General features: G+C 38.0%; 1 protein-coding gene across 1 annotated transcript in view; it reads right to left on the bottom strand.

Moving 5' to 3' along the window:
• IL13RA1 (interleukin 13 receptor subunit alpha 1) overlaps positions 1–14,391 on the bottom strand; it is a 74,653-nt gene that overhangs the window by 22,877 nt on the left and 37,385 nt on the right. The window contains exons 7-9 of the mRNA XM_088794732.1: positions 10,587–10,634; positions 10,170–10,302; positions 941–1,037 (exon numbers count right to left, since the gene is read on the bottom strand). Of these exons, the coding sequence (XP_088650858.1) occupies positions 941–1,037; positions 10,170–10,302; positions 10,587–10,634 (278 nt within the window). The remainder of the gene's footprint in view (positions 1–940; positions 1,038–10,169; positions 10,303–10,586; positions 10,635–14,391) is intronic.

Below are 14,391 nucleotides of genomic sequence, written 5' to 3'. Positions count from 1 at the left end.
CAGATTCATCTCCTGGCACTCTCTCCCTTGCACACTCTACGTCAGTAAGACACACTTGGAGCTTTGCATTTACTGTTCCCTTGGCCTGGGATGCTCTTTCTCTGAATACCTGAATATCTCACGCCTTTATTTTAAGACTCTCCTCATATGTCACTTACTCAGAGAGGCCTTCCCTGGCCATCCTATGTAGGATGAACCCCATATCACTTCCTAGACTTTCTCCCCACCACCCCCAACAACTTTACTGTATACTATGTGAAGTCGTAATATTTATTTTTGTTTTATAGATACAGGTAGCTATGGAGATGTGGATATAGATCCCTCCCACTAGAACTCTGTCCTGTCACTACTATGCCAGCAATTAGGACAGTGACTGGCACATAAACAGGCATTCAATAAATGTATGTTGAATGACTATTGATATAATAAAATATTGGTTCTAGACCCAGCTTAATAACCTTATTCCAACCATAGGTATTTACTGAAAGAGCAAATAATAGCACTAGACTAGTCCATATTGTGAGACAGAGAAAGTAAAACATTCTCAAGGAAGGAGTACTATATATTACAGATAACTTGGTGAAGTTCTCTTTCCAGCATTAAGTAGCAAGCTACTTTGCATTCATATCAGACAAGTCATTTAATTAGTAATGGTCTCCATTTTTAAAACTTTATTCCAACAGCTACCAACTAACTGTCGATAAATTAAGCATTTGAAAGAGTAGAAGGAACAACGGTCCTACTAACAATTCTAAACACATGCAAAGAGAATAGTAGCTAAGCAGGGCCTTGGGAAACAAATCTAATACTTTCTGCACCAAAAAATGGGCACAAACATACTTCTTTGCTATGCCATACTACCAAAAGCCAGTTGTAGCTGAAATAAGCATAGCAGCCAGGCTAGCAGAAAGTGTCAAGCCTGCCTGGACAGCGGCCTTACCTTTTTAAATAAAGAAGAAGGACTATGATTGCACCTGCAACAATTACTGGAATGATGAGTAACATGGTTATGTAGAATGTCGGATTGGCCTTCTTACCTAGAAAATGGAAAGCAAACAAAAAGATATGAGAAATAAAATCCTTTTACAAATAAACCAAGCAGCAGCTCTATTAGATTAGTGAGGTCACAGATATTTCTGCCCTCTACCCCAACCTATTTTCCAAAACTCTTCAATGATCTTATGTAAAGTTATCTTTTTTTTTTTTTTATCCCTTGTCCCTCATAGTTCTCATTTGTCCCTTGAAATACCTGTGTTTCCCCTTAGCAGACCCTTCCTCATTTTTTTTTGTTTGTTTGTTTGTTTTTTACAGGACTTTATTGGGTAATAGTATGTACTTCCAGGGCTTTTTTCCAAGTCAAGTTGTTGTCCTTTCAGTCTTAGTTGTGGAGGGCGCAGCTCAGTTCCAGGTCCAGTTGCTGTTGCTAGTTGCAGGGGGCACAGCCCACCATCCCTTGCGGGAGTAGAACTGGCAACTTTGTGGTTGAGAGCCCACTGGCCCATGTGGGAATTGAACCGCAGCCTTCGGAGTTAGGAGCACGGAGCTCTAACCGCCTGAGCCACCAGGCCGGCCCCATAATGTTATCTTAATAATGAAAAAATAAATAAAAGACCTGCTCTGGTGCCTAAAATTCCATGGATGAATAAACATTTTAAAGACTTTCTGAAACCAGGATATGTTAACTGGTTTCAGACACTATTAACAACGATGTTATATGTGTTAAATATGTCACCTCATTAACAGTGACTATCTTTTCTTATTGGTTACTTAATACTATTAGAACACTTGAAATAATCCTAACAACTGTTACTACTATTTTCAATTGAGTACCTACTATTATGTCTGATACCATACAAGTGCTTTTACATACATATATATGTTATGGAAATAAATAATATTATCTCACATTTATACAGATGAGAACGATAAGGCTCAGAGCAGTTTACTGACTTGTCCAGAAGGGTGTAGTAAGTGATGAAGTCAAACCTTACATCCAGCACTACTTCCAAAGTCTTTCATTAACTGCTTTGCTACACCTAACACATGGAATGTCCTATGTCTACTTATTCCCTTATGCTTTTCACTGGGGCATTAATATCCAGAAAGTGTCATCGGAGCCTAGCATCATTATGGTAGGCAGCCTCTAAGATGACCCCAAATGATCCCTGCTTCCTGATATTCACATGCTTCCATAATCCCCTCCCCTTGAGAGTGGGCTGGACTAATTGACTCATTTGTAAAGAATTCAATAGCAGACATCTTAGAAATGGCAGCATAAGGTGAGCCTCTTGAAATCTCCTCTGAAATTTACAACAAATTGAACAACTATAATTCCACAAAGGACTCCCTGCGCAGCAGACAGGCACGATTAAGAGACGCACAACTGACATCATGTAAAGATGGGCAAATTTGGAGAGCAGGGGATGAGTAGGAGGAGGGGGAGGAGAGAAGCACAGAGACGAGTGCCTCTCAGGAGCAGGACGCAGACCTGAGCTCGGAGCTCCCAGTTCCCTGCACTCCGCAGCTACCACAGGCACAGGAGAGAGAATAACTCCATATGCTACTGCTCCCCTCATGGCCCAGAGTCCCGCCTGTGGGATCAACATATAACATGGCTGAACGCAACAATCACGGCAGAGACCTTGGAGTAAAGACTGAGGGAAGAAGGGTGAAAATGCAGTTTAAGCCCTCACTGCTGAGAAGAGGATGGAAGGCTTAGATATGGAACCTAGCTGGCCCTCTCAACCTGCCCTCACTCTCCCAGTGCTAGAAGATGAACAGTAGCAGTTTCAGATCAAAACAACAGAACATTTGCAGTTCTGAGAACTGCAGCCCACAGCCACGGACTGGCAGACCAACTAGTTCTGGCAAAGGGCAGGGAGCCCTGGGTGCAGGACAGGCAGTGATGGTGGTTTCCGCCATTGCTCTGGGCCACCTCTCACAACCCACCCCGCCCCTGCCCCCACCTATTGGGGTGCATCCCTGTAGGGATAAACAGAGCTGCTGAAACATACAGAACGTGAATCTGGTGCAAGAAGAGCTTCAGAACTTCAGAAGCTCTCCACATATGCCAATGGAAGTGGTGAATGAGACCCAGGCAATCGTCTCACAACGGAAAAGCTCACCTGCCAGGGAATCCCTGTGTTGAGTGAGAAGCCAGAATATTACAGAGAAAATACAACACTACAGAGTGAGAGAGAGAATTAAATACTGCAGTTGGAAAGAAAATAAAGCATTCTACCAACACCTACAGTAAAGCAAATGAAAGACGTCTTTCTACAAACCTGTTGCTGACCCTACTGCTGTAGATGCCTAGAAAGAGAAATAATACACTAATTCTCATAATGAAGGTAACAAGGCAGCTCAGAAAGAAAACAAAAAGTCTCCAGAAAATGAACTTAAAGACATGGAAATATGTGACTTAAATGAAAGGGCACTAAAGATTGCATTTCTGAAAAAACTCAATAAAAAGCAAGAAAACACAGACAGGCAGTTTAATTAATGCAGAAACACAATCAGAGAATGAAATAAACATTTTACCAAAGCGATTGAACTTTAAAACAGAACCAAATAGAATTTCTAGAGATTAAGAATTCAAAAAAAAAAAAAAGAAAAAAGAAATGAAGAACGTAAGAGACAGCTTCGGTACTAGAGCTGACCAGATGGAAGAAAAAACCAGTGACATTGAAGATAGAAAGCTGGAATGGACACAGATCAAAGAAGAGAGAGAAAGGAGAATTAAAAGAAATGAAAACTCGAATGGGTCATCAAAATGGCGGCGTGAGGTGAGCCTCTGGAAATCTCCCCTGGAATTTACAACAAATGGAACTATAACTCCACAAAGGACTCCCAGCACAGCAGACAGGCAAGACGAAGACTCTCACTACTGAATTCACCTAAAGGTGAGCAAATTGCGCAGGTGGGGGGGGGAGGGAAGGGAGAAGTGCGCAGAAGGAGCCGCGCAGGTGCAGGACACAGACCCAGCTCAGTGCTACGAGCTCGCTGCATCCAGGAATTACCGCAGCTGAGGGAGACGGAAGAACTCAGACTGTTAGGGCTCTGCATATGGCCCACAGGGCTAAGGGGGCAGCATGTAACACGACTGAACCCAACGCTCATGTAGAAAAGACTGAGGGAAGAAGGCTGAAAACAGTGGTTTAAGGCCTCACTGCCGAGCAGAGAACGGAAGCCTTAGGCACTGAGACTACCCGCCCCCTCCCTACCCTCCCAGAGCTCGCCCCGCCCCCACCTGCCGGTGCTAGAAGTAGAACAGTAGTAGTGTAAGATCAAAAGAACTGAATATTTGCTGTTCTGAGAACTGTGGACTGCAGACACAGATTCGCAGCCCAACTAGTTTTGGCAAATGTGACGGAGCTGTGGAAGCAGGACCAGCTGTGGTGGTGGTCACAGCCATTGCTCTGGGCCACCTCTCACAAATCACCCCGACCCTGGCCACACCAATCTGGGCGGATCCCTGCAGGAGTAAACAACTGCTGAAACATAGACACACTGAATCTGCTGCAGGAAGAGCTTTGGAACTTCAAAAGCTCTATGCATCCCCATGCAGACGTGGTGCCCTATGACCCAGGTGAACAGTTAACAGAGGAGAAGCCCGCCTTCCAGGGAATCGCCCCATTGTGTGAGAAGCTTGAATAGTGCAGAGAAAACATAACACTACAGTGTGAGACAGAAAAAAGGCTGCAGTCGAAAAGAAAAGAAAACATCCTACAAACACATAATGGAAAACAAAAGAAAGACATCTTCTTATTAACCTGTTGCAGAACCCACTCCTGTAGATGCCTAGAAAGAGAAATAATAATTCATTAATTGCCATGAATAACCAAGGAAACAAGACAGCTCAGAAAGAAAGTGAAAAGTCTCCAGAAAACGAACTTAAAGATATGGAAATATGTAACATAAATGATAGAGAATTCAAGATTGCAGTTCTGAAAAAAGTCAACGAGATGCAAGAAAACGCAAAAAGGCAGTTTAATGAACTCAGAAACACAATCAAACAACAACATGAACATTTTACCAAAGAGATTGAAATTTTAAAAAAGAACCCAATATAATTTCTTGAGATTAAGAACTCAATAGAAGAAATGAAGAACGAAATAGCCAGCTTAGTTAGTAGAGTTGACCAGATGGAGGAAAGAATCAGTGACATTGAAGACAGAAACCTGGAAATGACACACATGGAAGAAGAGAGGGACTGAGACTTAAAAGAAATGAAAGAACTCTATAAGAACTTTGTGACTCCATCAGAAAGAGCAATATAAGAATAATGGGCATACCAGCAGGAGAAAAAGGAGAGAAGGGAACAGAGAGTATATTCAAACAAATAGTCGACGAGAACCTCCCAAACTTGTGGAAAGAATTGGATACACGAATACAAGAAGAAAATAGAACACCTAAATACCTAAACCCAAACAGGCCTTCTCCAAGGCACATTGTATTGAAGCTGTCTAAAATCAATGACGAAGAAATAATCATCAAGGCAGCCAGGGAAAAGAAGATGGTAACCTACAAAGGAAAGCCCATTAGATTATCATCAGATTTCTCAGCAGAAACTCGACAAGCCAGGAGGAAGTTGAAACAAATATTCAAACTATTGAAAGAGAGATATTAAGAGCCAAGAATAATACACCCAGCAAAGATATCCTTTAGAGATGAAGGAGGAATAAAGACCTTTCCAGACATACAGAAGCAGAGGGCATTTTCTAATACATGGCCTGAACTACAAGAAAAACTAAAGGAGGTTATTCGACCACCATCAACAGGGTCAATTTGTGGCAAACAAAACATAAAATGGAGGAGAGTAAGGCCTGAACCGGAATATGGGAATGGGGAAAGTAGGCATGCTGAAGAAAATGGAATACTCTAAATATCAAACATTCTTTTACATAAACTTAAGGATAACCACTAAAAAAAATCCAAAACGGAAATATATACTATAATAAAAGAAGAAACAAAGGGAAACAGCATAGAATACCACCACACAGAAATAACAGACTACAAGAAAATGAAAAGAAACAATGGAGACATAGCCTTACCAGAAACCTAAAGATAGAATGACAGGAAATCCTCACATATCAATACTCACCCTAAATGTAAATGGAGTGAACTCACCAATAAAAAGGCACAGAGTAGCAGATTTGATCAAAAAACTAAACCCAACCATATGCTGTCTCCAAGAGACACATCTCAGCTACAAGGACAAGCATAGACTCAAAGTGAAAGGGTGGAAATTGACACTCCAAGCAAATGGTCCCCAAAGAAAATCAGGTGTAGTCATACTGATATCAGATGAAACAGACTTCAGGGTGAAAAAGATAACAAGAGACAAAGAGGGACATTTCATAATAGTAAAGGGGACTATACAACAAGAAGACATAACAGTCATCAATATTTATGCCCCCAATAAGGGAGCACCGAAATATACCAAGCAACTACTAACAGAACTAAAAAGAGAAATTGACCAAAACGCAATTATACTAGGGGACTTAAATACATCATTGACAGCTATGGATAGATCATCCAAACAGAAAATAAATAATGAATAGCAGCCCTAAATGACACATTAGATGAAATGGACATCATTGACATACATAGAGCACTTCATCCTAAATATCAGACTACTCATTTTTTTCTAGTGTACATGGAACATTCTCAAGGATAGAGCATATAATGGGACATAAAACTAACCTGAGCAAACTTAAGAAGACTGAAATCATACCAAGCGTATTCTCTGATCACAAGGCTTTGAAATTGGATATCAACTGCAAAAAGAAAGCAGGAAAACCACAAATACATGGAGATTAAACAACATACATTTAAAGAATGACCGGGTCAAAGAAGAAATTAGAGGAAAGATCAAAAGATACATAGAAACAAATGACAATAAAAATGCGTATTACCAAAATTTTGGGGATGCACCGAAAGCAGTTTTAAGAGGGAAATTTATATCATTACAGAGCTATCACAAGAAACAAGAAAAATCCCAAATAAATAACCTCACAGTATACCTTAAAGAACTAAGAAAAGAGGAACAAATGAAACCCAAGCTTAGCAGAAGAAAGGAAATCATAAAAATCAGAGCAGAACTAAAATAAATAGAGAACCAAAAGATGATAGAAAAAACTAATGTGAAAAAGAGCCGGTTCTTTGAAAAGATTAACAAAATGGACAAACCCTTGGCTAGACTCACTAAGATAAAAAGAGAGAAGACACTAATAAGCAAAATCAGAAATGAAAAAGGGGAAGTTATTACGGATGCCACAGAAATACAAAGGATCATCCAAGAATACTATGAAGGAATATAGGCCACCAAATTCAATAACCTAGAAGAAATGGGAAAGTTCTTAGAAACATATAGCCTTCCTAGGCTGAACCATGCAGAACTGGAAAATCTGAACAGACCGATCACCAGTAACGAATCAGTCATCCAAAACCTTCCCAAAGCAAAAGTCTGGGACCAGATTGCTTCACTAGTGAATTCTACCAAACCTTCAAAGAGGATCTAATACCAATTCTGCACAAACTCTTCCAAAAAATTGAAGAAGAGACAGTGCTCCCTAACTCATTTTCTGAGGCCAACATTACCCTGAAACCAAAATCTGGTAAGGACAACACAAAAAAAGAGAATTACAGACCAATATCTCTGATGCTTACGGATGCAAAACTCCTAAACAAAATTCTAGCAAATCGAATGCAACAATGCATTGAAAAGATTACACATCATGATCAAGTGGGGTTCATCCCCGGGGCACAAGGATGTTTCAACATACGCAAATCAATCAACGTGATATACCACATAACCATATAAAGGACAAAAATCATGATTATATCAATAGATGCAAAATAATGTTTGATGAGATACAACATCCATTTATGATTAAAACGCTTAATAAAATAGGTATAGAAGGAAAACATCTCAACATATTAAAGGCCACATATGACAGACACTCAGCTAATCTCATAATTAATGGTGAAAAACTGAAGCCCTTTGCTCGAAATTCAGGTACAGGACTTGGCTGTCCCCTATCAACTCTGTTTTCAACACAGTATTGGAAGTCCTAGCCAGAGCAATCCAGCAAGAGAAAGAAATAGAAGGCATCCAAATAGGGAATGAAAAAGTCAAATTGTAACTTTTTGCAGATGACGTGATGCTATATATAGAAAACCCTAAAGACTCCACCAGAAAGCTATTAGAAACAATCAACGAATACAGTAAAGTTGCTGGCTACAAAATCAATGTAGAAAAGTCCACTGCATTCCTATATACTAACAATGAAATCTCAGAAAAAGAAATTAAAATAAAAAACAATTCCTTTTGCAATTGCAGAAAAGAATAAAATACCTAGGAATAAACTTCAGCAAGGATGTGAAAGACCTATATACTGAAAATTATAAGACATTTTTGAAAGAAATTGAAGAAGACACAAAGAAATAGAAAGACATTCCATGCTCATGGATTGGAAGAATCAACATAGTTAAAATGGCCATATTTCCCAAAGCAATATACAGATTTAATGCAATCCCCATCAAAATCCCAATGGCATTTTTTAAGGAAAGAGAACAAAAAATCATCAGATTTGTTTGGAACCACAAAGACCCCGAATAGCCAAAGCAATCTTAAGAAAAAAGAACAATAATGGAGGTATCACACTCCCTGACTTTAGCTTGTACTACAGGGCTACAATAATCAAAACGGCATGGTATTGGGAGAAAAACAGACATATAGACCAAAGGAATAGAATTGAGAACCGAGAAATTAAACCACATAAATACGGACAGACAATTTTTGACAAAGAAGCAAAAAACATACAATGGAGGAAAGACAGCTTCTTCAATAAATGGCGCTGGGAGAATTGGATAGCCACATGCAAAAGAATGAAACTGGACTGCTATCTGTCACCATGTACCAAAGTTAATTCAAAATGGATCAAAGACTTAAGCATAAGACCTGACACAATAAACTGCATAGAAGAAAACATAGGTACTAAACTTATGGACCTTGGGTTCAAAGAGCATTTTATGAATTTGACTCCAAAGGCAAGGGAAGTAAAAGCTAAAATAAACGAATGGGACCATATGAATCTTAAAATCTTCTGCACAGTAAAAGAAACCTCGACAAAATAAAGAGGCAACCAACTCAATGGGAGTAGATTTTTCTGAACAGTGCCTCCAATAAGGGGCTTAAATCCAAAATATACAAGGATCTCATGCAACTCAACAACAAAAAAGCAAACAACCCAATTGAAAAATGGGCAGAGGACCTGAAGAGACATTTCTCCAACGAGGACATACAAATGGCAAATAAACATATGAAAAAATGCTCAACATCACTAATCATCAGAGAAATGCAAATAAAACCCACAATGAGATATCACCTCACACCAGTTAAAATGGCTACCATCAACAAGACAAACAGCAACAAGTGTTGGAGAGGCTGTGGAGAAAAAGGAAACCTCATACACTGTTGGTGGGAATGTAGATTGGTGCAGCCGCTATGGAAGGCAGTGTGTAGGTTCCTCAAAAAACTAAGAATAGAATCACCATATGACCCAGCAATCCCTCTCCTGGGTATTACCCAAAAAATCTGAAAACATTTATACATAAAGACACGTGTGCTCCAATGTTCATTGCAGCTTTGTTTACGGTGGCCAAGACATGGAAACAACCAAAATGTCCTTTGATAGATGAATGGATAAAGAAGTTGTGGTATATATACACAATGGAATACTATTTGGCGGTAAGAAAAGATGATACAGGAACATTTGTGACAACATGGATGGATCTTGAGAGTGTAATGCTAAGTAAAATAAGTCAGACATAAAAAGCAGAGAATCATATGATTTCATTGATATGTGGTATATGAACCAAAAACAACAAAAGAACAAACAAACAAATGAGAAACAAAAACTCACAGACACAGACAATAGTTTAGTGGTTACCAGAGGTGAAGGGGGGTGGCGGGTGGGAGATGAGGGTAAGGGGTCAAATTTATGGTGATGGAAGGAGAACTGACTCTGGGTGGTGAACACACAATGGGATTTATAGGTGATGTAATACAGAATTGTGTACATGAAATCTATGTAATTTTGCTAACAATTGTCACCCCAATAAATAAATAAATAAAAAATTTTAGTGAAATCCTGTTCTCTTACCTATACTCATTGCTGGACTCCAATTACTCCAGAGTTTGTCATCCTCATAGCAAAACTTGTTTGTTTTGACTCTTATTCTGACTGTGTTCAAAGTATCAGGAAAAACACCAGGGACCCGGAAACAAATTGTACCCTTAGAAAGAAAATAAAAACACAGAAGACATATTACCAATTTATTCTCCTTCTCTGCTTCTGAATCCTAAATGTAATTATCTTCCAAATTCTCTATATGATTAAGACTTGGACTATAATCCAAATTTTCTGACTTTAACTTCTGAAAAAAATTGGCAATAACACACAGAAAACAGTAGTTTGTTTTTCTCAGAGCAGTTTAAATTTAGGCTATGCTTGGCCCTGCCCCACCCCCAATTACTCTTATGAGTTCAAGCCCAAATAGCTAAAGTTGAATTTACTGACCTCCAGGTTTCCCTCAAATTCTAAATTATCACATTTGGGTTCTTCAACCTTGAAAATGTAAAAAAAAAAATTTAAAATTTTAAAAAGACCATATTTCACATCATTTAACCATTTCTAACAAGGTTTCCTTTCATCCTATTAAAAGAGAACTAGGTACAGTGATAAAAGGTTGGTTTTTAAATAAATTGTGCTGGGTCAATTATCTATCCATATGGGAGAAAGGGAAAAAAAAGAATATTGACCCCTACCTCACACTATTTACAAAGTCAATTCCAGACAGATTACAGATCGAAGTGTGAACGTTAAAATAAATGAAAAATAAATACATAAATACAGCAAGCTTTTAGATGAAAACGTAGAATATCTTCATGATCTTGAAGCAGGAATATATTTCTTTAAATAGACCAAAAAATATTAACCATAAAGGAAAAAATTTTTAAATGCCATCTATATTAAAATTAAAAGCTTCAGTTCATTAAAAAGATATCCTATTAAGGAAATAAAAAGGTAAGCCATCGAGTGAGAGAAGATATTTGCAATTTCTGACAAAAGACTTGCATGTATATATTATATAACATATATTTATATTTATACATAATACACACATATACATATATCCCACAAATTAATAAGGAAAAGACAGACAATCCAATAGAAAAACTGTTAAAAGACTTTAGCAGGTATTTCACAAGATATTCAAATTGCCAAAAACATGAAAAAGTGCTCAACTTCATTAGTCATCAGGGAAATGCAAATTAAACCCACAAGGTAATAATACACACACCTACCATATAACACCTAGTGTTGGTGAGGATGTAAAGGATCTAGCACTCTCAGTTTCTGCTCTCGGTGTAAACTGGCACAGCCACTTAGGAAAACTGTTATTTACTAGAGAGAATCAGAGGTAACCCTATGACCCATATACGCCCAAACGAAATGTATGCACATGTGTACCAAGAGACAAGTACGCCAATGTTCATAAAAACTCTATTCATAAAACTCCAAACTGAAAACTATCCAAATGTCCATCAATGGGAGGACAGAGAAATCAAATGTGGTATGTTGGCATGATGGAATGAATGCAATGAGAATGAACCATCTATAACTATAGGCAACAATATCAGTCAATCTCATAAACATAACACTGAATGAAAGAAGGCAGACACCCAAAAAAGTAAATTCTCTATAATTCATTTATATAAAGTTTAAAAAGAGGCAACAAAACTAACCTATGGGATTAGAATTCAGGATAATAAGTTGCTTTTTGGGAGAGTAGAGACCAAAAGTGATTATGATGGGGCTTGTGGGATGCTGGTTACATCACTTGTGAAAAATCACTCGTGAAAAATCATTGAAATCTACACAAAGACTTGTGCAATTTTTCTTGCTATCTGATGTAAAGAGAATAATCAGTTCCTGAAATGCAAATATTTCAATATCGAGTAAAAAAATCAACACATGAAAATCTGTTGCTTAGTCTACTTCTGCCCAACAGGTATATGAAGAGATGGTTCAACATCACTAATCGTCCGAGAAATGTAAATCAAAACCACAATGAGATGTCACCTCATACCTGTTAGAATGACTATCATCAGAAAGATAAGACATAATAAATGCTGGCAAAGGTGTAGAGAAAATGGAACCCTTGCACACTGTTGGTGGGAACATAAATGGTGCAGCCATTATGGAAAACAGTATGGAGATCCATCAAAAAATTAAAAAATAGAACTAGTATATGATCTAGCAATCCCACTTCTGTGTATAATAATCCAAAGGAAATGATACCAAGGTCTCAAAGAGATATGCATTCCCATGTTCACTGAAGCATTATTTACAAGAGCCAAGATATGGAAACAACTTAAGTATCCATCAATGGATGAATGGATAAAGAAGATATAGCATTCATACACACACACACACACACACACACACACACACACACACACCCTATGGAATATCATTCAGCCATGAGAAAGAAAGAGATCCTGCCATTTGTAACAACATGGATGAAAGTTGAGGGCATTATGTTAAGTGAAATAAGTCAGACAGAGAAAGACAAATACCATACGATTTCACTTATATGTGGAATCTAAAAAAGTCAAATTCATAGAAGCAGAGAGTTAAATGGTGGTTGCCAGATGCTAGGTAATAGGGAAAATGGGAAGATGTTGGTTAAGGGCTACAAACTTTCAGTTATAAGTTCTGGGGATCTAATGTACAGCCTGGTGATTATAGTTAATAATACTGTATTATGTACTTGAAATTTGCTAAGAGAGTAGATGTTAAACGTTCTCACCACACCAAAAAAAAAGGAAAAAAAAGTAACTTTGTGAGGTGATGAATGTGTTAATTAACTTGATTGTGGTAATCATTTCACAATATAAATGTATATTAAATCATCACGTACATCTTAAAAATAATCACTATACAACATAAATATATACAATGTTACTTGTCAATCATACCTCCATAAAGCTGGGAAAAATAGTCAACTTCTATCAAAGAGATATTTAAACATGGGACAGAAACCAGAACACATAGCTATGAATTTTGGCATTCAATGTAATTCATTAAATGGTTCCTACCAGCATTTGTGAAGAGCTGAAAGGCCAACTGAATGATGAAAGGCCATCCTATCAATACTTCATATAGGGGCAGAGAAAAAGGCACTCAGGGGCTACTGTACCCCATTGTTGGCCATTTGGAATCAGAGGCTTGCTGGAGAATCACAAGTGTCAACTACTAATTGAGGGATCAACTTGCAGGCTGATGTCCCCCACCCCCTGGGCCATCTCCCAGACACACACACACACACACACACACACACACACACACACGCAGAGGGTGCCAAAAAATATATACACATTTTAAGAAAGAAAAAAACTGTATTAAAATTACACTGATGGTAACTACTTTGAGCACCTCTTGTAATTGAAGAAGTCAAACATGACTTGTATTCATCTTTTGTTATTGGTATAATCGGTTTTAATACAGTTTTCCTTTCTTAAAATGGGTATACATTTTTTGGCACCGTGTGTGTGTGTGTGTGTGTGTGTGTGTGTGTGTGTGTGTGTATTCAAAAGTCAGCAAATCATCATGTCAGTTGAAGGTTCTGGGCTCTTGTTCAAATGTAAATCCTCTTGTGTTGTTTATCAGCTGCTCAGATACCTCTGTGAGAGAAGGCAAACAAGGGCACAGAGCACCAAATAGATCGTTTGCAGGGATGGGGTTGGTCAAAGACAAGTAATTCCTTTATGATTCTAACCACAGTCCCCATGTGATGGCACCAGTTCATGTTCAAGCCTACTTCCCCCTCTTAACTGGAACACCAGGCAAAATAATTCCTCAAAAAGTCTTGAAAAAGACAAAAAAAAGGGTCTAACCAACAGAGTTCAAGATCAGTGAACACACAAAAGGCTGATGACATTCTAGGAGAGGAAGCAGCTGGTGACCATCTGCTAGAAGACAGAACATTAAACTCAAGTGTATAAACAAAGTTAATTCCACATAGACTACAGTTCTGATTTAGGTGGATAAATTCCATAGTACATGTGTTCTCTTCAGTTCTGAAATTTATTTTTTTTTAAAAGATAACTCAATTCAATAAAAATGTATTAAATGATGACTATGCAAGTATTATTGGTCAAAGTTTAGTACTCGCAGGCCAACTTTTATTAGCTGTATTGCCTATAAGTTAGTTAACCTCTCTGAGACTTAGTTTCTCAATAAAATGTAATCTATTTTGTGAATTGTTATGAGCCACTGTATAATAAGTACACAGATATTATACCATGAACAATAAATG

This window comes from Rhinolophus sinicus, chromosome 18 (genome assembly GCF_057876585.1).
Source record: "Rhinolophus sinicus isolate RSI-liver-muscle chromosome 18, RSI-T2T, whole genome shotgun sequence".
Classification (NCBI taxonomy): Eukaryota; Metazoa; Chordata; class Mammalia; order Chiroptera; family Rhinolophidae; genus Rhinolophus; species Rhinolophus sinicus.
This window is presented reverse-complemented; position numbering and strand designations above follow the sequence as displayed.